Source organism: Sphaerodactylus townsendi, linkage group LG02 (genome assembly GCF_021028975.2).
Source record: "Sphaerodactylus townsendi isolate TG3544 linkage group LG02, MPM_Stown_v2.3, whole genome shotgun sequence".
Lineage (NCBI taxonomy): Eukaryota > Metazoa > Chordata > Lepidosauria > Squamata > Sphaerodactylidae > Sphaerodactylus > Sphaerodactylus townsendi.
Window position 1 is genome coordinate 104825873 of NC_059426.1, and position 23482 is coordinate 104849354.

The following is a 23482-nucleotide window of genomic DNA, read 5'->3' on the forward strand; positions in this document are numbered from 1 at the left end:
GCTATTCTGTGATTCATCTGCCCCTGATATTCAGCTATATGTATTATTTCTTTACCTTATGTGCAACCTTTCTGCATAAAGGGACTCAAAGCAGCTTAAACCACTCTCCTCTCTTCCATTTTATCCTCGCAGTGACCATGTGAGATAGGCTAGGCCAGGGGTAGGGAACCTGCGGCTCTCCAGATGTTCAGGAACTACAATTCCCATCAGCCCCTACCAGCATGGCCAATTGGCCATGCTGACAGAGCCTGATGGGAATTGCAGTTCCTGAACATCTGGAGAGCCGCAGGTTCCCTACCCCTGGGCTAGGCCGAGACTATGCTGCCGGCCCAAGGTCCCTCAATTAGCATCATAGCAGCATTGAGTTTTGAACTTGGGTCTTCCAGGTCCTAGTCTGACACTGTATCCATTACACCACACTGGCTTTTGTGTGGTGGCTTCTGTTAAATAGTAATGAGCAGCAAGGGCTGGGTGAATCATGGAAGATGTGTGGTTCAACTTTCCCATGGTAGTCTCTGACTCCATGTGTGTCTGTCAAAGGTCAAAACAGTCCTGGAAAGGGCTCCCCTTCCCTTTTCTGACTTTTACTGACAGCAACCAAGACTTCCAACTGGTAATACTGTTACGGTTACCTATCAGTAGCTACAGAGGGCATTTGTTTCTTATAGCTGCAGGTACTACTTCCATTATTGGGTGGGAGGATTTTTTATCCCCAGGTGAATCCCTTGTGTGCTCCAGGTTTAAGTATCCGTAGATGTGACAATGTTGAGAATTAGATTCATTAATAAAATGGAGGAGCAGAAATCAATGTAAGCTGTTGTGAGTCTCCATTGAAGGGAAAGGCATGTTGTGATATACTGCAGTTAGTTGGGTTTTTAGGATCTGATGTGTCATAGCTGGTAAAGGGAGTTATTTGTTTCTGGTTTCAATAAAAGCATTTTGTTCAATCTCTCCTTTTGAGGCAGGACTGAGAAACCTTAGGATACCAGACAAATCCTTATCTCAAAGCCATCTTGTAAATGCTCCTGCAGTATATTGTTCCACTATCACTTCAGTTACCACAGGCCAGATATTCCCAAACTTCAGTTACCACAGACCAGATATTCCCAAATGTTTTGAGTTGTGGCAAGAAAAATTCAGGAGAAATATTTGTCACAAAACACTATTGTGACCCTTATGCCAAAGGCACGCATGTGCATTCTTGCCTGTTTTTATCTAACTATATTTTTCAAGTTGTACTCTTTTTTCCCTCTGCTGCTGTCTTGTGAAGTGTGACTTTTCCCTTTACTCATAGTCTTTCTTCCTTACCCCCACTAGCCTTTATAAGTAAAGTTTTTTGCCTTTATCTATGTGTATAATAACTCTGTAATGTCAGTGAATGTACTATGAAGAATTCTTGATATACTGGTAGCTTTTTGTTGTCACTAGTGACAAGCTGCTAGTATTGATGTCTTCAAACTACCATAAAGAAATCTTGAGCATAATATTATAATATAAAATACATTGTATAGTGGAAAATACTACTTAATATTTACCATATAAAATAAACTGTAATGTGTTATGTGATAAGGTGTTTGGTTGCATTTCAGAATCCCTTAAGCCATAGACACAGCTTTTACACTTGTGCTGCAATGTACAGCCTTTGCTATTTATATAGAAATACAATTTTAAAATTAAGAAAATTCACGTCTTTGTGGTCTCAAAATAGTTCAGGGAGATGTATATTTTTGGCTGTAAGGATACGGCTGGAAGTTTAGTTAAAGAAAAATATGTAAAGCATCTGCAAGTGGTAGATCAACACATGGCTCTGTTGTTTGCATGTGGTGTGGCTCTAAGAAGCACCCTCAGACAAATGATTGTCTCCAGCTTGGCATCAAGAAGGTGTAGGAAGCTTATTTAAACTCATTAATCTATTCATACTATATTTTTCTAGTAATATATACCAGTTTTTTCCATTGGAAAAATGTTCAGGTGTAAAATATTGTTTAGGCTCAGTAGGATACTACTGAAGTTTCAGTACTACTAAAAATATTTTAGAATTAATAAGAAATATGTGTGTTCATGCCATAATTATCAGTAAAAACACTGATCAGCCCTTTTGGCTTTTTGATTTTTAAAAAATGTGCCAGCTTTGACCCTGTAGTTCAGTGCTCTTCCTTTTGATGTGCTAACTTGCTTTCTAGTGTTTTCAGTATTGTTTCATAGACTTAGGCTACAATCCTAAGAATGTTTTCCTAGGAGTAAGCCCCACTGAATAAAAAATGGGACTTCTGAGTAGACATATTTAGGAATGCTTACTTAGTTGTTTCAGTGCAAAATTCCAAAATATATTTACTGAAAGTAGTTAATTGCCAGCCTAGCTATGAATTATCTGAATCTTTTCAAATTGTGTCAATGGGCAACAAAGGGAAAGATTAGATCTCATGTAAGTTGGTGGGAGAGGGATTCTTTTTGAGTACAGTCCAAGTGGTCAGGGTATTGGTACACCTTCCTTACAAGAGAGTCCAAGTATTAGGCAGTGATAGCGAACCTTTTCGAGACCGAGTGCCCAAATTGCAACCCCAAACCCACTTATTCATTGCAAAGTGCCAACCCGGCAATTTAACCTGAATACTGAGGTTTCCGTTTAGAAAAAACGGTTGGCTCCGAGGCGTACGTTATTCAGGAGTAAGCTTGGTGGTAGTCAGTGGCTTTGCTTTGAAGCAGCTGTGCAACTCTTCCAATGGGTGAATCATGGTGCTAGGAGGGTTTACTCAGAAGCAAGCCCCATTGCCAGCAACTGGGCTTACTCCCAGGTAAAGGATCATGCTTTAGTACTTCGCATGAAAATCAGTGGGGTTTAACAACACTTAACAGGGTTCTCTACACTACTTCCCCAAAACTAGGTCTTAGGTTTAATGCTAATAATCGAGCCCAGCGGCCCAGGCCAGCCTAGATGTGTGTGTGGCGTGGGTGTGAGTGACTCTGTTAGTTCGTGCCCACAGAGAGGGCTCTGAGTGCCACCTCTGGCACCTGTGCTATAGGTTCGCCACCACTGTATTAGGGATTTTAAGCTTAAAAGGCATCTAAAAAGTGGATAGAGGCTTGGTTAAATATGTATTGATGGATGGAGAAAGTAGAAGAAAAGGGTACTTTTTAGAGACACCACCATAAGAACATAAGAACTAGCCTGCTGGATCAGACCAGAGTCCATCTAGTCCAGCATTCTGCTACTCGCAGTGGCCCACCAGGTGCCTTTGGGAGCTCACATGCAGGATGTGAAAGCAATGGCCTGCTGCTGCTGCTACTGAGCACCTGGTCTGCTAAGGCATTTGCAATCTGAGATCAAGGAGGATCAAGATTGGTAGCCATAGATTGACTTCTCCTCCATAAATCTGTCCAAGCCCTTTTTAAAGCTATCCAGGTTAGTGGCCATCACCACCTCCTGTGGCAGCATATTCCAAACACCAATCACACATTGCGTGAAGAAGTGTTTCCTTTTATTAGTTCTAATTCTCCCCCCCAGCATTTTCAATGAATGCCCCCTGGTTCTAGTATTGTGAGAAAGAGAGAAAAATTTCTCTCTATCAACATTTTCTACCCCATGCATAATTTTATAGACTTCAGTCATATCCCTCCTCAGACGTCTCCTCTCCAAACTAAAGAGTCCCAAACGCTGCAGCCTCTCCTCATAAGGAAGGTGCTCCAATCCTTCAATCATCCTCGTTGCCCTTCTCTGGCGACCAGAACTGAACACAGTACTCCAAGTGCGGTCGCACCTCGGCTTTATATAAGGGCATGACAATCCTTGCAGTTTTATTATCAACTCCTTTCCTAATGATCCCCAGCATAGAGTTTGCCTTTTTCACAGCTGCCATGCATTGAGTTGACATTCCCATGGAACTATCAACTAAGACGCCCAAATCCCTTTCCTGGTCTGTGACTGATAGCACTGACCGTTGTAGCGTGTATGTGAAGTTTAGATTTTTTGCCCCTATGTGCATCACTTTACATTTTGCTACATTGAACTGCATTTGCCATTTTTTATCCCACTCACCTAATTTATCAAGGTCCGCTTGGAGCTCTTCGCAATCCTTTGTGGTTCTTACCACCCTACATAATTTGGTATCATCTGCAAATTTGGCCACCACACTACCCACCCCTACTTCCAGGTCATTTATGAATAAGTTAAAGAGCACTGGTCCCAATACGGATCCTTGGGGGACACCACTCCCTACATCTCTCCATTGTGAGAACTTCCCATTTACACCCACCCTTTGCTTCCTGTTCCTCAACCAGTTTTTAATCCATAGGAGGACTTCCCCTCTTATTCCTTCATTGAGTTTTCTCAATAGTCTCTGATGAGGAACTTTTTCAAAAGCCTTTTGGAAATCCAAGTAGACAGTGTCCACTGGTTCCCCCTTATCCACATGTCTGTTTACACCCTCCAAGAACTCTAGTAAGTTTGTAAGACAGGACTTGCCTCTACAAAAGCCATGCTGACTCTTCCTCAGCAGGTCTTGCTTTTCTACATGTTTAATAATTTTATCTTTAATGATAGATGTGTGTTTCCTGTACTTAGACTATAAGACTCAGCGCCTTCTATGAAAGTTCTTCTTGGGTTCAGATTGTATGTACAAACTTGAAGAAGAACGATTTGTTCTGTCCTTTCCTGTTCCTGGCTTGTCCACTGCTGTGGAGAGTGATGGCAGTGACTGCTATTGAGCGAGAAGAGGGAGCATCTCCCCATTGTTGGTTTTATATCCCCCTACCTTCCACAATACCAGTGTGTCCTGAGATCCCCATTTTCCAGACACCTGAATTATTTCTGAGGAAATTTAGGCTCAGAATTAGGTCTCTCAAAGTTAGGATGTTTTCTATGGGAAAGTGAGAGAACCGCCTGGTATTCTGGAGAAGTTCAGAGGGACTAAACTCATATCCAACTTATTCTCCTTTGCTCACCAGAATAAATAGTAGTAGATGTATAAAGTGCTTTATTTTAAAATCTGGGGCAAAACATACAATTCATTTCCCTGATATGTGGTTACAGATACATTAAAGGGGAATTTGGCAAAGTCAATAGTATTAAGTATGTCAACTGCCATTGTAAATATAAACAAAATTCTTGTGATACTGTCTGTTAACACTAATCAGTATGACTTTAGCTTGTGTCATTTTGGTTCTTCTTAGTAAAGGTTATAAGATAGATTTTGTTTGTATTTTCTTTGGATCAGCCCTTATAACTTCTCTCTGCTGTGATACCTATATGAAACCTTAAGGTTCAAAGGCAGTCATATATTGGATACTAGTTGGTGATACGTGTGATGCAGGGGAGGTATTTGCTATTTTACCCTAGTGGTTGGCTTCCTGGAAGCAGGATGCTGGAGTGAGTGGCACTAGTGGGCTTATGTTATGTTGTCAGATTTTGAAGACACTTAGAACTGAAGAGTGAAATTCTGTTCTAAAAAGTGTATACTGTGATAATATTTATTGATAGGGCTGTATATAGACCAAGGTGGCATAGCTTGGTTAAAAATGTACTCAGCTTGCTTAGTATAATACACTTGTGTTTATGTCCCAGGCCCTTTCCGCATGGCAATGGTGCGGGGGTGCGCTGGCATAAACAATAAACAGCCTTTGCACAGACTGCACCGTCGCTGAACGCCTACCTCGTCTCCTGGCTTCCAGCGCGTTGCAGAGGCCAGGGGACACCCCCCCCCCCGCAGGCTGGAGCAACGACTCTGGAGTCGCAGAAGATGAGGTAGGCATTCAGGGACGGTGCGGGGGAAATGGCGCCTTCCAGCCACTGCCATTTACATGGCAGCGGTTGGAAGACGCTGCTTCCGAAACACCTCGCTCAGGGGGCGAGGTTCGGAAGCAGTGTCTTCGCGCCGCTCGGTGGTTGCGAGGCTGTGCGAACTCCTCCCCAGGGACGCTGTTTTTAGCGTCCCTGGGGCGCTCTTTTCCGCCTGTGCAGAAAGGGCCCCAGTGCTGCTTGAGTGGGAGTACAATAAAGTTTCAAGGGGTCATGGTGGGACTCCCACTGCATAGTATATTTTCTGGTCTTTGGTCAAGATTACTGTGTGAACTTATGTGTAGTGCACATGATTGGTTCTTCGAAAATGAATTCATTATTTATTGTCTTCCAGGAGTTTGCAGCGCTTACTAAAGAGCTGAATGTATGCAGAGAACAGCTCCTTGAAAGAGAAGAAGAAATTGCTGAACTGAAAGCAGAAAGAAACAATACAAGGGTTGGTCCGCTTTCTTCTGGATGGCCATATTCTCTGTATATAGTTTGTGTTACCTATGCAAAGGAGAGAGATCATTTGGTGTATTTGTATTGAGCATGTCTTTCATTTGGTATACTACCACAGCCAATGTCTGAGTAGTGATGCATTAAGAATCCAAAAATGGTAGGTTGTGAAGCATCATCCCAGGCTGAAATAATTAGAGCCTGTTCAGACTTATTGTAGCAAGTGTGTATCCCACAGTTCTTTGTGTTTTCTCTACAAGAAACACAGGTGGAAAGTATGAATGGGATGTTTACATCCTCAGACAGACACATGGTGAAAATATGCTGAGAAGGTGCAGTAATCATAAATGCAGCAAATGCACATGATCATAAATCATGCACTAGACCTTTACAGTCCAAAGTTTTCCTTCTGAATGCTGAATTTAATTTAGAATTTCAGAGTGCATTTTCAGAAGTTTCCATCAAGCATAATTTGGCCATTTGAAGGCTGAATTTGTGCTAACATTAGATAAATGCAAGCATTTGCTGGATTTGGGAAATCCCCAAAGCGCAATCAAAAACGTGCATGTTTAAACTGGTGTCATTATTTTACTCCTCAAGGCATAGTTCTGCAAGTCTTGTGGAATTTAATGGTTTGTTACTTACTAGTTGGCTTTGTTGTAGAGGATTTCCCCCTTTTCTGATTTCAGAAAAGTATCTGAAGTATAATTTCAGGGTATGGAATTTTTTCCAGTTCAAAAATTCAGCTCGAAGGGCTGGAAAGCTGTTTTTGGAAAGATATATGGGTTTTTTTATTTTATTAAACTGAATGAACCATGACCTGTAATGGTCCTAGGGATAATTTTATTATTTCTTGAGTATAGAAATTCAAATCACTATGTGAAGAAGGAAAAATACTTAAATGCTCAAACTTCTTGATTTGTTCAGTGAATTAATGACATTTAATCAAATTAAGCAGTTGAAGACTGCAGTAATTAGCTAGATGTGCCTAAGTTTAGAACTCTCACACCCATATATGCTTTATGGACTCGAGCAGGACTGTATATGTTCAGTGCTTGATCCTGGAAACCCAAAAGGGAACAAGTTCATGGCATGGATCTCTTTCCCTTCATCCCGCAGCTTTCTCCCCGCCATCCAAGCAGCCTCAGATTCTTGAACAGTGGCAGTATTGCAGCAAGAAATAGGAATCTGATAAAATCCACTCCCAGCAAACACTCATTATAAGACCAAGTGCAAGACAGGAAAGGGTGACTTCTTGTTGAATTATTTCTCCTTATCAGCTGCAACCCTTCCTGCAGTATCCCAATCTGGCTTGAATCTAGACCAGTATTTCCACAGGTGTAAAAACAGAACATGAGTGTTCTCCTCCACCTCTGGGAGCCCTCTGGCACCCTGAAATGACCTCCCCAGTTCTGTTTTGGGAAACAGGAGATCCTCAAGTAGAACTAAGAGGCATTTCAGGCAACTAGAGGAGCAGGGAGGATGAACAGTCATGTTCTGCAAGCAGAACTTGTTGTCCCCATAGAAGCGCTAGTGTGGACCTGAGCCTCTGTTCCCAATAGAGCAACTTTTTTAGGAGAGAGATCCATTTTGTGAATTACTTCTTTCATAATTTGTAGGATTCAACTCATTGTCTCAGCAGAACCAAACTGTACCAAGTAAGCAATTTTGTTTAATTGGAATAATTCAGTGTCTGGTAGTATTGGGAAGAGACAAGATGTTAGTGTGGTACCAAGGCTATCTAAATGAGCTCTTCATTTGTTTGAGAAATTTGATCAGTTATTGTTTCTGTCATTTTAGTCATGTTGGTGCAACCATAAGGGCTAGAATAATTTTTTAAAAATATATAGTTTGATTTTCATAATGTTGAATTATGAACCTGGTATTAATTTTACTTTACATAAGCTTTGAGTGCTATATTTGCGGAACAAAATATTGATTTTTTACAATCACTGTTACTACTAGTAAGTAACAGACAGGTAGCAATAAAGATTATACAAATTATTTATCCTTGTGAAACAACATTCTTAGTTAAATGTACAACTTGTTATGGATATGGAACCTCTTTTTGGGAGTAGAAGAAGGTAGAGCCTGAATGTAATGATTCCCAATGAACAAGGGTGTCTAGCTCTACATCTAAAAATCTTAATGGATCCACAGCAAAGAATAGCCTATGCTAGAGCGAGACTCAGTGTAGTACCTTCTGCCATGTTCTATGGCAGAAAGGGATTCCTCGTGATAAAAGATGATGCCCCTGTAATCTAGGCCAAGATGAAACGATATTACATCTCTCACTTTATTGCTCAAGATTGTGTGAAGCAAGGATTAAATATTTATCTCCTTGGTTATTAGATTACCGAGATTTGACGGATATGCAAAAAATGGCTTTCCTGCTGAATAGCAATAATTTCAGTTGTTGTGAAGCAGTAGCTAATTCCTTTTTATAAGTGAAAAGGGTTAATCAATGACTAACATTATATTTGTTGTTATTATTGGTAAAAGTGCTCACTCACTCTTGTTATTTTATTGTATTTTTTCTCCTACTTTTTGACGTCTGATATAGAATGGAACAGTATGAAATGTTCTTTTTTTCCCTTCCTGGTTCCAATAAGGGCTTGCTGACTGACTGTAAAGAGAAAGAAGAAAGGAAAAGCCAAGAAATAGCAACAGGAAAAAGAGGAAGTTAGAGACAACATCTGTGTCCCAGCGGTAGTAGTTGAGCCAGCCACAATTGTGAATGCCCCCCCTCAAAGGGATGGGCATAAGAGTACTGCAGCTGTGCCAGACACTTTCCTTAGGGGGTCTTTTACCAGTAGTAAAGGTTGAGGTTTTGCCTTATTGCAGGATTGTCAATGTGATAAAAAGGCAAAAATGCATCGTAAACATGGTGTAGTATTTAGAGTATTTCCTGTTCTCTGCCCCATCAAGACATGAACCATGAGGCTGTTTTTTCTGCCATCACTGGTTAGGCATTCCTCATACAGGTAGCTTCAGACCCAACTTTTTAGAAATTGTGAAAGAGACAATGCTATTTTCAGCCTTTCTCTTGAGATCTAAATTTCATAGAATCTGCCCTACCCACCCTGTTAAATGCATTAGGAGTCAGAGCATCTACCAGCAGGAGGGTCAGATCCCTCTTGGTATCTGCAGTTGAGGAACTCCCTACCCTGAAAGGAGGAGCTCTTGCTTAGCCTCCTTTCTCTGCCTCCTAGCAGAGGAGAAGGAGAACTCGACCCAAGATCATAGAACAGCCTTTTCCTTTCATACTACTTCCAAAAACTTCTACAGAAAGCCATTCGTTGTTCTTGTTTTTCAGCTGCTTCTAGAACATTTGGAATGTCTTGTATCCCGACATGAGCGGTCTCTTAGAATGACAGTTGTAAAAAGGCAGGCTCAATCTCCAGCAGGAGTTTCTAGTGAAGTTGAAGTTTTGAAAGCACTGAAGTCCCTATTTGAACATCATAAAGCCCTTGATGAAAAGGTAAGGAAAAATGGCTGCTGAAGTACTGGGTGTGCAAGTTATTTAAGAATTTTTATGAATTAATGATTAATAATTAACTAAGGTTGTTAGTATGAGTGTTAGTATGACATATGCAGTAGAATCTTTAATTGTCTTGTCTCTGAGTTGAAGATTTGGTATTGCAGGAAGCATGTGAATTATGACTGGAATCCAAAAGAAAATGTAAATACTTTCTGCTCAGAGTTTGGGTGATTCCCCCATTTTTATCACTTTCCCCACCCTTCTGCGATCCCATGTGCCACATCTTTTGCTGTTCCAGAAAGTCTCCCAATCCTTAGGAACAGCTTTTTGCTCATTGCAGAGCGATCGCTGAATGGACAAAGGAGGACTGCAGTAGGAAAAAGGGTTGGGAAAACTTTATCCCATGAGCAAAATGCTCCTTATAGTCCTCTGGATCTACCCCCATTTGTGTGAAGATTAGATTATTATCCTAGGTGAACAAGCATGACAAAGTTGACTCAGCATGATGTTTTGGGTGACATACCTGCATTCACCAACACCCAACAACTGTTCTCCCTGTTTATCCCTAAGACATTTCTATAATTATTTGACTTTACTTTATATGATACATGGCACCACACATGATTGGAGTGTATTATTATCAAAAATAAATGAATATGTAAAGAATTGTTTCTCTTTTGTTGGGGGGAGGAGGAGTTCCACGCCAACAGAGTCAAGTTAGGTATTTTCCAAATTTTTGACACACTGAGACCAAAAGGTTCACCATTGTCCTTAGTAGTAGAAAGTTTTATTTTTTTCACAAGCCAACTTGTTTTAACTAACTGCAATTAGTATGCATACTTTTGTGTTTACCTTGTCTGTCCCAGAAGATATTCATGTGGCAGTGAATATTTTATTGCTTTTAAGAATGCAAAGATAATGTTTTTCCCCCGTGCATTGTTAAGAGTTAAAAAAATCCTGAGTCAAAATATCTGGGTATGTACTTCTCACTTATGCTGGCAGAATTTCTTGATGTTCACATTTTACCCTTTAGGTAAGGGAAAGATTACGAGTAGCACTTGAAAGATGTAGCTTGTTGGAAGAAGAACTAGGCACTACACACAAGGAGGTAGGTTTAAATAAAAATCCAGTTTATTAACTTTGTTTGGAGCATCTTTACAGGGGGCACAATGAACTATGATGGGAAGGCTTCAGAAGCCTAATAGTGTGCATGGAAGCTCCTGCACAAAAGTTCGGGTGTTTTTTGTCTTACCCAGCATTCTAAGGGCTGATTTTGCTTTATTTGTAAGTGATTTGATAAACTTGGTCAATATCAGTTGGCTCCATGCTGGTATGGTTATGTTAGGAATCAAATTTGTATGGGGTGCATCTGAATTTATTTACCATATGCAAGTTTTCAGTAACTATGTTGCTTCAGAAATGTTTCAGTTGGCTCTAAGAGCCAGTTGACATTGTCATTCACTTAATTTGATTTGATGAATGTGTCTCTCACAGATCAGTCATCCTGAGTAGAAAACCACAGCCCAAGAAAACTCTACTCAAACAGTACACATCTCAATATCCTGTAAACATACTATGGGAAGTAGTCTTAATTATACTTTATCTTTGAGGGCAGTATATTTATTGCCTGATTGCCTGATGTTATTTTCTCCATTTAAGAAATGCTGCTTGTTGTAAATCATTATCATGTATTTTAAGGGATTCTCCTCCATATCCTCCTAGCACAGAGCATCCATGGTGTCTTGCAAATAAACAACCAAGATTATAGTGTAAACAATAAGTTATATCTATTTGCCATACCTTGCAGCAGGTCCATTAAACCAGCACAAGCTATAACCTTTCATACCCTCACAAAACGCAGCCTGCAAGAAAAAAATCCATACAACAAAGTTAAATCAAAACCATGAGAGAGCAAAAAATATTCACCAGGTGCCTAAAACTAAAAAAATGTCAGTTATGTAGCTGTGGGACAGAGTTCAACATCAAGGTGATACTGCAGCAAAAGCCTTTTCCTATGAGGACAGGAACTCATAATCATATGGACATCTGTTAAATATCATGCCCCTGACAAGCTTTTTTTCTGTTTCAAAATTATATACTCTGATGTATGTAAATTGATGCAGTGTTTTCTTTTCATTTTTCAGTTAATGATTTTGAAAGAACAAAACAATCAGAAAAGAACACAGGCTGATGGGATGCCTGATGTTAATCATGATCAAGAAAATACACCTAGCACTAATGGTAAGGTAGGTACAAAACTGTTTGTTCTAGGACCTCCTCATTGCTTTCTGTGAGATCTGAACATGGTACTGTTCTTAGATGTGCACACAGAAGTGTACATCCAAGACCATCCTGTCATTAGCAGAAAAAAGTAATAACTAAGTCACCATTTGTTTGAATTTCTCCCTTACCTACCTTTATTTTCACCCTGGGGAGGAGCTCATTTGTGAACCTAAGACTAATTTTGAATTTAGACTTCTCCCTGGTAAGTAGGAAATGAACATGTGTTCTCCCAGTTTTAACTTATTCTCCACACTTAAATCATGATGGCTGAACTTGGAAAAATTATTAGTTTTTAGTTAAGTTACTGTGCTGAAGTCTTGAAGCCTAAAAACAGGTTCTCACCCCCTGCAGAGATCCTCCAATGGCTCTCTAAGTCATGATGAAGACCTTGCTAAAGTAATAGAACTTCAAGATATCATCGAGAAACAAACTAAGGAGCAAGCTCAGATGAAAGAACGTATCACTGCCCTTTCTAACAGAGTAGCAGAACTGGAAGAAGATCTTGACACTGCTAGAAAAGATTTAATAAAATCTGAAGAAATGAATACAAAGCTGCAAAGAGATGTACGAGAGGTGAGACATGGCTGATTTTAACTATTTAGTAGTCATTGTTCTGTGATTTTAATTGCCTCTTGGACTAAATTATTTTCCGTTTAGAAGTACTGAGATAACGCTGCGGTCTGTGATATTTTATTTGATTATAAGCTCTGAACTGAAAATATTTTAACTTGGTTTTAGAATTGACTGCATTTCTTGTCTGTGTGTGTCTGTGAAGTGCCAACAACTTCAAATTAAAGAAAAGTGCAACCCTGTTTTGCTTCAGACTTACAGTGACCCTATAAATGAATGGCCTCCAAAACATCTTATTATGGGCAGTCCAATCCAGAGCCCTGGACTTCCAGGGACAGCCCGCTGCAGTGCAGCCCTGCCATCTCCAGCGAGCTTTCTGACAGTACAGGGAGGGAGAAAAAAACAAACAAAAAACTCACCTCCAGAAAGTCCTCCATTGGGGTCAGTTGATTTATGTCATCCAAAAACATGGCATAAGTCCAAGGGCCGGGGCACCATGCTTCCAGCTCCAAACCTAAGGTGAAAGCCACCAGAACACTTCCTCCCACAGCAGTTCAGCTTGGGACATGGTGGCCACTTCTGTGGACCCACCTATCTTCCCCCTCCACTGGTGCATTTGCCATTTGTGCTGCTGGGGTGTGCACCTGTTTTGATGTAAGGTTGCCCTAGTACAGTGATGGCGAGCCTGTGGCACTCCAGATGTTCATGGACTACAATTCCCATCATAGTTTGCCACCACGGCCCTAGTACCAAAGGTGAGTTCAGGCCTGCCCTCCCTCTGGATTGGGATCTAAGTCTTGCAAATTGAGGACTGTGACTTTCTTTATTGAGGCTATCCATCTCATGTTGGGTCTTCCTCTTTTCCCACTTCAACTTTTCTTAGGTTTATTATCTTTTCCATTGGCTTTTGTTTCTCACAATCTGACTAAAGTACAATAGCTTTCGTTTAGTCATTTATCTTCTTGGGTGTCTGCACTATCCGTAAAACTCTTCTCCAACACCACATTTCAAATGAATAAATTTTCTTTCTCTTTCTTCACTATCCAGTTTTTGTTCCCATGCATAGTAGTGTGGAATACTGTGGGTTGAATTATCTTGATCTTGGTCGCCAGCAACACATTCTTAACAAGAATTTTTTCTAGCATTCCTTATATTTAACAAATCTATTGCAGAGACTTTGAAAATGCTGTTAATCTTAACGTTTCGCTGCTAAGATATTACTTAATATATGTTTATCTGATGATTCTGTATTTTCATGTCTTCTAAACTTACTGTCTTCAGTATAGACATAATTCAGTATAAAATAAATATTGATGAATCCTGAAATGAAGAGGTCCTCCTTTGAACAGATTGGTTACCATTTTCTCTTCAGAAAAGGCCACAGCTAATCCTGAATCCCTAATTACAATGGGATTCCAGGCAGTAGTAAACGGATTAATCCTTTCCCCTCATGAGAAAATCCTTCATTGAACAGATACAAATAAAACTCACCCTGCGGTCTGAGTAAGGCACAGTTCATTACCTACCTGAATTAAACAACCTGCAGTTGTTGCAAATGGAGCATAAAAGCATTTTCTAGTTTTTTTTCTATACCTTACTTTAAAGACTGCTTCAGAAACATATAATAGAGAGAAAATTCCCCCAAGATTAAGAACTGTGTATTTCTTAATCTCCTGACAAATAATTTCAATTTCAGGCCATGGCTCAAAAGGAAGATATGGAAGAGCGTATCACAACCCTTGAAAAACGCTACCTCGCTGCACAACGTGAAGCTACATCTGTACATGACCTCAATGATAAACTTGAAAATGAAATTGCTAATAAAGATTCTCTGCACCGGCAGGTAGTTACTAATGTTTAAATGAATATTATTAATTCAGTCCAAGTTATGGTAGCATTCTATCAAATGCTAGTTATATTTGGTACAGGACAGTGTTAGGGTCTTCTTTAAAGTAATGCAAGTAAAGTAATGCAAGTCACTCATATTAATGTATTATGTATCCTAAAATTCTGCTTAGCTAAAAATGAGGAAGTCATAGAGTCAGACGAAGAATCCATACTTTGTGGATCAGAGTGGCAAGATTCAAACTCTCAGCATGTAACGCAAGTTCAGCCTTGGGGAGTTCCTCAGAGCCTGTAATACCGAGTTGTTCCACCAGGCCTTTGGGGAAGCTGGCCGTAGATTTGTGGCCACTCGTGATACCCCCCCTTTGATTCTGCCTATGTTATTCTCAGCCTTCTTCCAAATCCCCTCCTGAGCCTGGGATTGGGCACCGCCAATAAATTTGTATGTGCTGCTGCTACTGTATTTTAAACAATTTTAATGCTTATATATTTATTTTACTGTTGTATTTTATCTGTTACCTATTGACCTCTGTTCAACACTCAGATTGGGGATTGGGCGGTATAAGAAAACCAATTAATAATAATAATAGTAGTAGTAGTTGTTGTTGTTGTGATTATTATTTACTCCATGGTTGTGAATAATTTTTACTATTACTTATGGCTTTGAAATTCAGAGGCAGTTGAATTAGTATGATTAAAGAATTGGCAAGTCTGGCTATCTCTAGCTGATGAGGTTCTGAATGGGGAAAAGGGTGTCTGTTTTAATGAGGTGCAGCAAGGGAGCATAAACTTAAAACAAGGACGTAGGTAAGGGGGTTCTCGGGTTCAACCCCCCATTACATGTCTGAAGCTCCGCCCCCATGTGTGTTTTTTTGTATTTTTAATTTTTTTTGTTTCTGGCCTGCAGGGGGCTCAGTTTTTAGGCTAGCAGCACCAAAATTTCAGGGATTTGTTGGGAGATTCTCCTGATGATACCACCCAGGTTTGTTGAGGTTTCGTTCAGGGGGTCCAAAGTTATGGACTCCCAAAGGGGGTGCCCCATCCCCATTGTTTCCAATTGGAGCTAATAGTAAATGGGGGCTACACCTTTGGACTTTGGACCACCTGAATTAAATTTCACTAAACCTAGGTGGTATCATCAGAATAGTCTCCTGCTGATACCACCCAGGTTTGGTGAAGTTTTGTTTAGGGGGTCCAAAGCTATGGACCCCAAAATGGGTGCCACCATCTCCATTGTTTCCAATGGGAGCTAATAGCAGATGGGGGCTACCCTACTTTGGACCCCCTGAACCAATTTTCACCAAACCTGGGTGGTATCAGCAGAGTCTCCTAAAGATACCATGAAATTTTGGTGCTGCTAGCTTAACAATTGCATCCCTGACAGCAGGGACCCCCCAGATTTCTCCAGATTCTCCTTTTAAATCCACCCTCTTCGGCATGGATTTAAAGGAAGAATCTGAGGTCCACAGTTTAAACATTGAAAGTGATGCTGTTTCAGGGTAGGGGATAATCCACCCCCAAACAGCATCACTTTCAATGTTGTTTTAACTGTGGACCCCAGATTCTTTAAGGTGGATTTAAAAGGAGAATCTGGGCTCCCTAGTTTAAACACCATTGAAAGTGATGCTGTTTGGGGGTTGATTCCAGCATCACAGTGGCCGCCCATGGGGGAGGGTGTGTGCGCAAATCTCAGATTTTGCACCGGGCTCCGTTTTTCCTAGCAGCGCTTCTGCCCAGAGGGGAGGGCAGAAGGAACTGCTGGCTGCTGACTGGGAGCCCAGCCGGTGGGGGGGGGGGGAGAGCGGGGCAGGAGAGTCTGCCATCCCTGGCCTTGGAGAGCTGCTTTTATAAGCACAAAGGCCTGGGGCAGGGCTTGTGGAGGCATGGCTACACCCTCAGGCTGCTCCTAACCCCCCCCCCCTAAAAAATCTATACCTACGTCACTGGCTTAAATAGAGCAATATATGGCAAATTCTCAGTTGGCTTAGTTTTAATCTAGGCAAGACCTCCCAACCAACAAATCCTTATCCATCAGCATTCCAATAGTTAGTGAGTGAAAGTATTTTTAAAAAAGGAAATCGCTGTCAGTGATGACATGTCACTTCCAAGAAAACCAAGAAATCATTGGAAGCTGTATGGTTTTAGGGGAGTTCTAGAGAGGACTAATTACTTCTTGGTTTTCTTAGAAGTGACATCATGGCAGAAGCTGGAATTTATGGGGGAAACAGGTAGTGATACCATGCCATTGCTGATGGCCACCTCCTGTGTCCTCACCTTTTCTGGCCTTCCACTGGTTTTATTTATGTTTTCAATTTTGACCCACTCTTTCCCTATCAGGGTGGCCTCAGGTCAGCTTCCATCATAAAGTTACAGTTAAAATAACATATTACACTTATTAAAACCTTACAGAATACTGTTCTAGAGGTGCCAAAATAAGCCCATTAAAGAGGAAAAGACAGAAGAGGGAATAATTGAAACTCTAATAAAAAGGGAAAGAAACAGGTACTTTGGAGGTAGCTAAATGAAGGGGGGGGGCAACTGGATGACAACTGTCACTGTCCTCAACCATAGGCCTGGTGGAGCATCTGAGTCTTACAAGACCTGTAGAATTGCAAAAAGTCCCGCAAGGTCTGAGTCTCACTTGAAAGGGAGTTTCATCAGAGCAGGGCCGGAACTGATTGTAAGCCGGCCCTGGCAACCCTAGGTTGGCAGCTGTATAACCAGTTTACTCAGAGACTTAGTATATATTTGGGCATGATCTGAAGAACAAAACTGCTTGTGATGATGAGGACAACAGGTATCACCATTATGATCTAAAACAGCATGTTAATTCTTCATTTAAATTGGTTGTTTTGCTTTTGCTTTTGTAATGTTTATTCATTGCCCGTGGGAAAAAATGTGCTCTCCAATACTTGCATGTTGTAGTTTTTTGTTTCCTTATAATATGGTTCCCACCAGAGAAGAGAACTGTTGAAAGAGCATCTGAAATATATCGGTATTTTGCCTGCAGTAGTGAGTATATGCAAATAAACTTTCTGCCTTCTTGCCTTAGAGTGAGGATAAGAATAGGCAGTTGCAAGAACGACTGGAACTAGCTGAGCAAAAATTGCAGCAGACTTTAAGAAAAGCTGAAACTCTGCCAGAGGTGGAGGCTGAACTGGCTCAGAGAGTTGCAGCACTTACTAAGGTAGGAAAACAACAAATGCTATAGAAAAAAACGCATAATTCTCTTCAACTGAAAAACTTGCTCTCTTACAAAGTAATATTTTTACTTGTCCATTCTTTTTCATCTGCTGGATCAATCAAAATCCCAGATAATTATACTCTGTGTTATCCTGTTGCCTAGCTTTTTGATATGTGAACATTTAATGTTTTTTTAAAAATTGGCTTGTTAATATTTGGAGATTGCTTGGGAAATTCTTTTGTTAGCTTTGTTGTAAAGTCTTACTCTGATTTCTGTTGGAAATAGGTATATATCCTGAAGCCATGTTATGTTGAAAAGCTACAACCTTTCTCAGTTTTCATTCTTGTTTCTTCTGTGCCTTTCCTGTTCCTTGCTGGCTTTTTAGTCTGATCGTTTGTCTTCTGGGATCTCTGCAGCTAAAGATGCTAAAGTGTTGGAACATACTTCCAAGCTTAGGAAGGTAGAATATGCACAAAGGACAAATGTCCTCATTTCTGCTTGCTGCTTCTTGCTCTCCCTCCCCTTTCAGTATTAAAATTAGAGGCAACGGGATGAGAACAATATAAAGAAGAGACAATGTAAATGCATTTTCTTTTATTGTAAGAAAAATGAGGGCTAAGTCTTTTATGCTGAGATTTCCATTTGCCATCAGTCACCAAAGCAAGATGTTCTAGGGTACAAGGGTTAATTGTCTATTTAATACATTAATCCATCCCTTGTTTTGGTGGGAATTGGCAATATAACATCTTGCTCTGTGTGAACAAAACTGCATAAATCATGATATGCTTGCTTGCTGATGTTTTTTCCCAGTACATTGAGAGTCTCACTATAGTTTTGTTTTTTAAATGGCAGGCTGAAGAAAGGCATGGTAACATTGAAGAACGATTGAGGCAGATGGAAGCACAGCTAGAGGAAAAGAACCAGGAATTGCTAAGGGTATGTCTTGGCAATGGCAACTGATGCCTTCCTTCCTTCCTTCCTTCCTTCCTTCCTTCCTTCCTTCCTTCCTTCCTTCCTTCCTTCCTTCCTTCCTTCCTTCCTTCCTTCCTTCCTTCCTTCCTTCCTTCCTTCCTTCCTTCCTTCCTTCCTTCCTTCCTTCCTTCCTTCCTTCCTTCCTTCCTTCCTTCCTTCCTTCCTTCCTTCCTCCCTCCCTCCCTCCCTCCCTCCCTCCCTCCCTCCCTCCCTCCCTCTAATTATGATAAAATGTGTTCTGGCAGAGAGAAGTTTGTATTCTGTGTGCAGTTAGGTAGGCTTTACCTGATATATGATTAACTGATTTATTTCAATATATCCCACTTTTCTCCCGGGGAGATTCAAAGTGATTCAATTCACAACAGAGAAAATAAACAATATAAGAGTCAGAGCTCACTTTTTCAAATGCAAACAGAACAGTAAACTGTGTTTCAGGTCTAGTCAAAAACTGTACACCAAAGATACAGGCTAAAACCTTTTGGCTCAAGCTTTATAGCAGTACCAGGAAAAGCAGTTGATCTAAAAGATGTGGCCAAGATGATGTCCTCTTTTCCTCGCTCTTAAATTAGAAAGGTAGAAATTACATCAACAAGTAGAATTACTCCCAACATAAAATAACATCTTCAGATCCATCCATAATAATTTCTCAAATATAGCCCAGTACTTCTTTCCTCATACATTGCAGTACAAAGTTCATGTTCCAGAATTTGACAAAGGGAGCAAATAAATTATGTGCTTGTGTTTTCCCTCCCTCTTAGAACAAAATCCTCCACCTGTAACTTAAATGGCCTGCTTATTATTATTGAAGGAAACTCTCACATCATTATTGACTAAATGGAAAGTGGCTGAGACTCATGAAAGATTTCAAAATACCCCATTGGACCCCATTGTATTTTTTTTATCTTAGACTGGCCCAGTCACAATTCTCATTGAGTAACACAAGACTTGTAGTGTTTGGAAGAGCTTATATATTATGTTATACAGTATAAAATCATGGAACCCATTAAATGCAACATTTTGTTGTCTTCACTATTTCCATAACTGAGGATCAGGTGGACTCATAGAAGTCATTGACAGTTCTGTTTGTAAAAATAGTAGGGAGATAAAGTTTATGAACCATTTTCTCTTACTATCTCCATCTAGGCTCGACAAAGAGAGAAAATGAATGAGGAACATAATAAACGTTTATCTGATACTGTTGACAAACTTCTATCTGAATCTAATGAGAGACTTCAACTTCATCTTAAAGAAAGAATGGCTGCTCTGGAAGATAAAGTAATTGCAAATACTGTCATTATTACTTGGAATGTAGTAGTTGCCTTTTAACAATGTATATTTTTAAATAGACGTTTATCCTGCTATTTATAGTGAGACTAATAACCAGTTGGAAGATGATATAAGTAGCAGGACATTAGTTCTAATATCAATCAAAACCAGAGAAATTAATCTATTAAATATTCTGGAATCTTGACTAATAGCAAGAGCCAGAGAATTTAACAGTTGAATACAGTAAAGCAATATTTTTCAGATGTAGTTGAATAAGTAAGAATAGAGTTTATTTGCATATAGCCAAAGGCCACTGCAAAACATCATAAACTGATTTGACACTTTTGAGAAGCAGTTAGTATATATAACCTTGTGATAAATGTTCTGAACTTTAAAATGTCAATAATTGAAGGCCCTAACTATTAATTACTTTGTGAATTAATCTTTTTTTTTTAAGAATGCTCTTCTTCGTGAAGTTGATAATGTTAAGAAGCAAATCGAGGAGCTCCAAAATGAGAAGGTATTGACTGAACATAAAACTGCTGTGGAATAATGCTATTGCTGATATGCAATTAAAAATGAATGTTGATAAAGTGTTGACATTGGAATAAATTGCTAGTATTAATACATACTTAGAAAATTGCAACAATGTGTAATCTAAACCAGTATACAGAGCAAACGTCTGGTTCACAAATTAAAAAGAAAGGGAGGGAGGGAGACAGTTATTGATATGCCTTCCTTATCCATTCCTAACAATGTAATGATTTTTTTTTAAATGCAGCCAATTGTTGCAAATTTTTGTCATCTAAAATGCTTTTACAATTTTGAATTGCTGTTAATTTGACTATTGAAAATTCCCACATCTTTAGGAACCATTCTGATTTGCCTGGCAATGTTTGTTGTTTTTAATAGTGTGCAAATACTATCCTTTCAGAGGTCAAAGTATATTATAATACATCTCTAAAATCAGTAGTTATGATATTTATACAATTTAGGAGATAAGTTTCAGTTTTCAAATTAAGGCACAATCCCCATAACTTGAAAATTATCTTATGTACTATTTGCTAATAACTTGTGTCCTTGGGCATGACCACCACATATGAATGTAGTATGTTTTTGGAGAGTTATGAAACTGGCACGTAGGAAGCTTAGATAATCAATGTTGTGTTAGTTGCCACAGGGGCATAATTTTACAACAGTTCTCTCCTATTAATTGGAAGAAAACACCATTCCCTTCTTATTAATAAATTTGTCACAATCCACACCATAACCAAATCACATTACACTATTTGGTTTGGAACTGAGCAAAATGGTTTTATCTTCTCTGGATTTCAGAACTAGATTTTGCTGTTGAATCTCATGCTGACCAGACTGTATCAACTTAGGATCTTTTGTGCATAATAGCAATGCATATTTATTTAAAATAATAAATGCCAAGATGATGGCCACCAGGAATAGCGTTTTCAGGCGGAGCAACCTGATAGGGATGTGAGCAACGGGCTTGAAAGGCGGTTTTGGAAGAAATTATTCATTCATTTAAGCAAAGAGATCTGACCCAGGTTGAAAAGCAGTGCACCTGGGCTTTGTAGATAACTCTGACTCCTTTATGGAATCTGATAATATATGGGTGCCAATTTTCCTAGATGAGGTAGAATGGTTAAGATGGCCACAATCTGGCGTTTTAGGGTAGACGAACGGAGACCTGAGTCCAGGCTGTCCTGAAGGAAGTTTAGGAGTGAAGCCACCTCCAGGTTTAGGAGGTTGATCTTTTGCTTGGCCCAGCAAACGAATGCCTTCCAGGAAGAAAGTATGGTACAGGTGACTTTAGCGGAGAGGCCTGCTGCTTGGAAAGATTGCCTCTCAATCTCCAGGCGGTTAGCTTCCCTTTTTTGTTGATAGTTTTCTCACATATAAAACGAAGTACACACATAAGCAAAATAAAACAAAAACAGACAGAAAGTCCAAACTCATTACACACCATCTGATGACTTCCAGCTATCTCATTTCTGACTAAAATTGTCTTTAAATTCATGCATATTGTTAAAAATTATTGTTTTTGAAGTAAATTAAAGTAATTAAACATTTACCAAAAAAATTACATTGTTAGGAACAGATAAGAAAGGAATAACAGTAACTGTCCGTCCGTCCGTCCGTCCGTCCGTCCTTCCTTCCTTCCTTCCTTCCTTCCTTCCTTCCTTCCTTCCTTCCTTCCTTCCTTCCTTCCTTCCTTCCTTCCTTCCTTCCTTCCTTCCTTCCTTCCTTCCTTCCTTCCTTCCTTCCTTCCTTCCTTCGTTTTTAATTTGTAAACCAGACATTTGCTCTGCATACTGGTTTAGATTACACATTGTTGCGTTTTAACACAAAAAGTTAAAAAATTATCTTCTAAGTATGTACTCCTAATACTAGCAGTTTATTCCAATGCTACCTCATTTATTCAGAGCCATTCTGGAGGTAAACAAATGAATAGCTGGTTTTTCTAGGAACATTAGCTGTTTGTCCAAGAACATTTTTTCATTGGAATAGTGATTAGACTGGTTTGCTTTAGAACTACATTTCTGTTCGCTAATCAAATCTGTTGGTTTATGTTGGGGAAAACAGTAAAATGAACTTATTTGGAACTTCTTTTTCTCTATAGGATCAACTAGTATTAAACATTGAAGCACTGAGGGTGGAAAACGATCAGATGAGGATCAGGGGCTCTTCCCTTCATCAGAGGTATAAGTTTTAATGAAGATATTTCTGCGCTAGATTATTAAATTAATTGATGAATTTGTTCTCTGCTTTTAAACCACTAGACATATTAGATATGGTGTCTGTCTTTTTCAGTCGGTCAAATTTGGGCAGCATACCAGATTTTAGGTACCCACTAGCACCAGCATCCATTGTTGACAGCCAGACAGATTCTTACAGCACCTCCGTATTAAGACGTCCACAGAAAGGACGTTTGGCAGCTCTGCGAGATGAACCTTCAAAGGTAGGAGAGTATTCAAAAATACGTTTAGAGTGCTGTTTTTAAAATCATTCTTGTCCTTAAGCTCCAAGATATTTAAGGAACTCTTCCATGCCTATGTGCAAAATGAGTTCCACACTAAAATATGGTTTTGAAGAAGTTGCATTACATCTAGTACATGGGTCAACAACCTTTTACACTCAAAGAGCCATTTGAACCCATTTTCCACGGAAAAGAAAACACATGGAGCCGCAAATACTTTTTGACATTTAAAATGAAGATAACACTGTGTTTTTTGGTTTTTTACCTTTATGCTTTGTATAAAACAATTATAGTGTGTTGCTTATGAAATCCATGAAGGGAAGCGTGCAGCCAGCAGCCCCTGCCTGAGCCGGGCACCGCTTTTTCTCCCCCCCCCCTCCCTGCAGGGAGAGGGATTCCCCACTGTGGCGTTCCCCCTTCCCCTTCGGTGGTGGTACAAAATTATTGACAATCCGCCCACCTTCCCTTTCTGGGGTGTTGTTATCCCCATTGGCGGCCCCGGTCTTAGGGGGCCTAGAAAACGTCAAAGACTTAAGCCACAGGGTGTTGGCTAATCTCCCCTAGGGCAACTCTCCCCTTTCCTCAACTGCTCCCTTCTTGTCAAGGTCCGCTACAAACCCTCTGATTGTGACCTTTCCCTCCTTTCCCTCTTGTTCT

The 23482-nt window shown here is 39.9% G+C and overlaps 1 protein-coding gene across 9 annotated transcripts in view; it reads left to right on the forward strand.

Moving 5' to 3' along the window:
- PPFIA1 (PTPRF interacting protein alpha 1) overlaps positions 1 to 23482 on the forward strand; it is a 69310-nt gene that overhangs the window by 11981 nt on the left and 33847 nt on the right. For all 9 annotated transcript variants that reach the window (XM_048483656.1, XM_048483658.1, XM_048483660.1 and 6 more), the window contains exons 3-14: positions 6129 to 6230; positions 9549 to 9713; positions 10747 to 10821; positions 11858 to 11959; positions 12348 to 12569; positions 14263 to 14409; positions 17464 to 17598; positions 18448 to 18531; positions 19711 to 19842; positions 20291 to 20353; positions 22469 to 22548; positions 22660 to 22807. In XM_048483656.1, the coding sequence (XP_048339613.1) occupies positions 6129 to 6230; positions 9549 to 9713; positions 10747 to 10821; positions 11858 to 11959; positions 12348 to 12569; positions 14263 to 14409; positions 17464 to 17598; positions 18448 to 18531; positions 19711 to 19842; positions 20291 to 20353; positions 22469 to 22548; positions 22660 to 22807 (1455 nt within the window). The remainder of the gene's footprint in view (positions 1 to 6128; positions 6231 to 9548; positions 9714 to 10746; positions 10822 to 11857; positions 11960 to 12347; positions 12570 to 14262; positions 14410 to 17463; positions 17599 to 18447; positions 18532 to 19710; positions 19843 to 20290; positions 20354 to 22468; positions 22549 to 22659; positions 22808 to 23482) is intronic.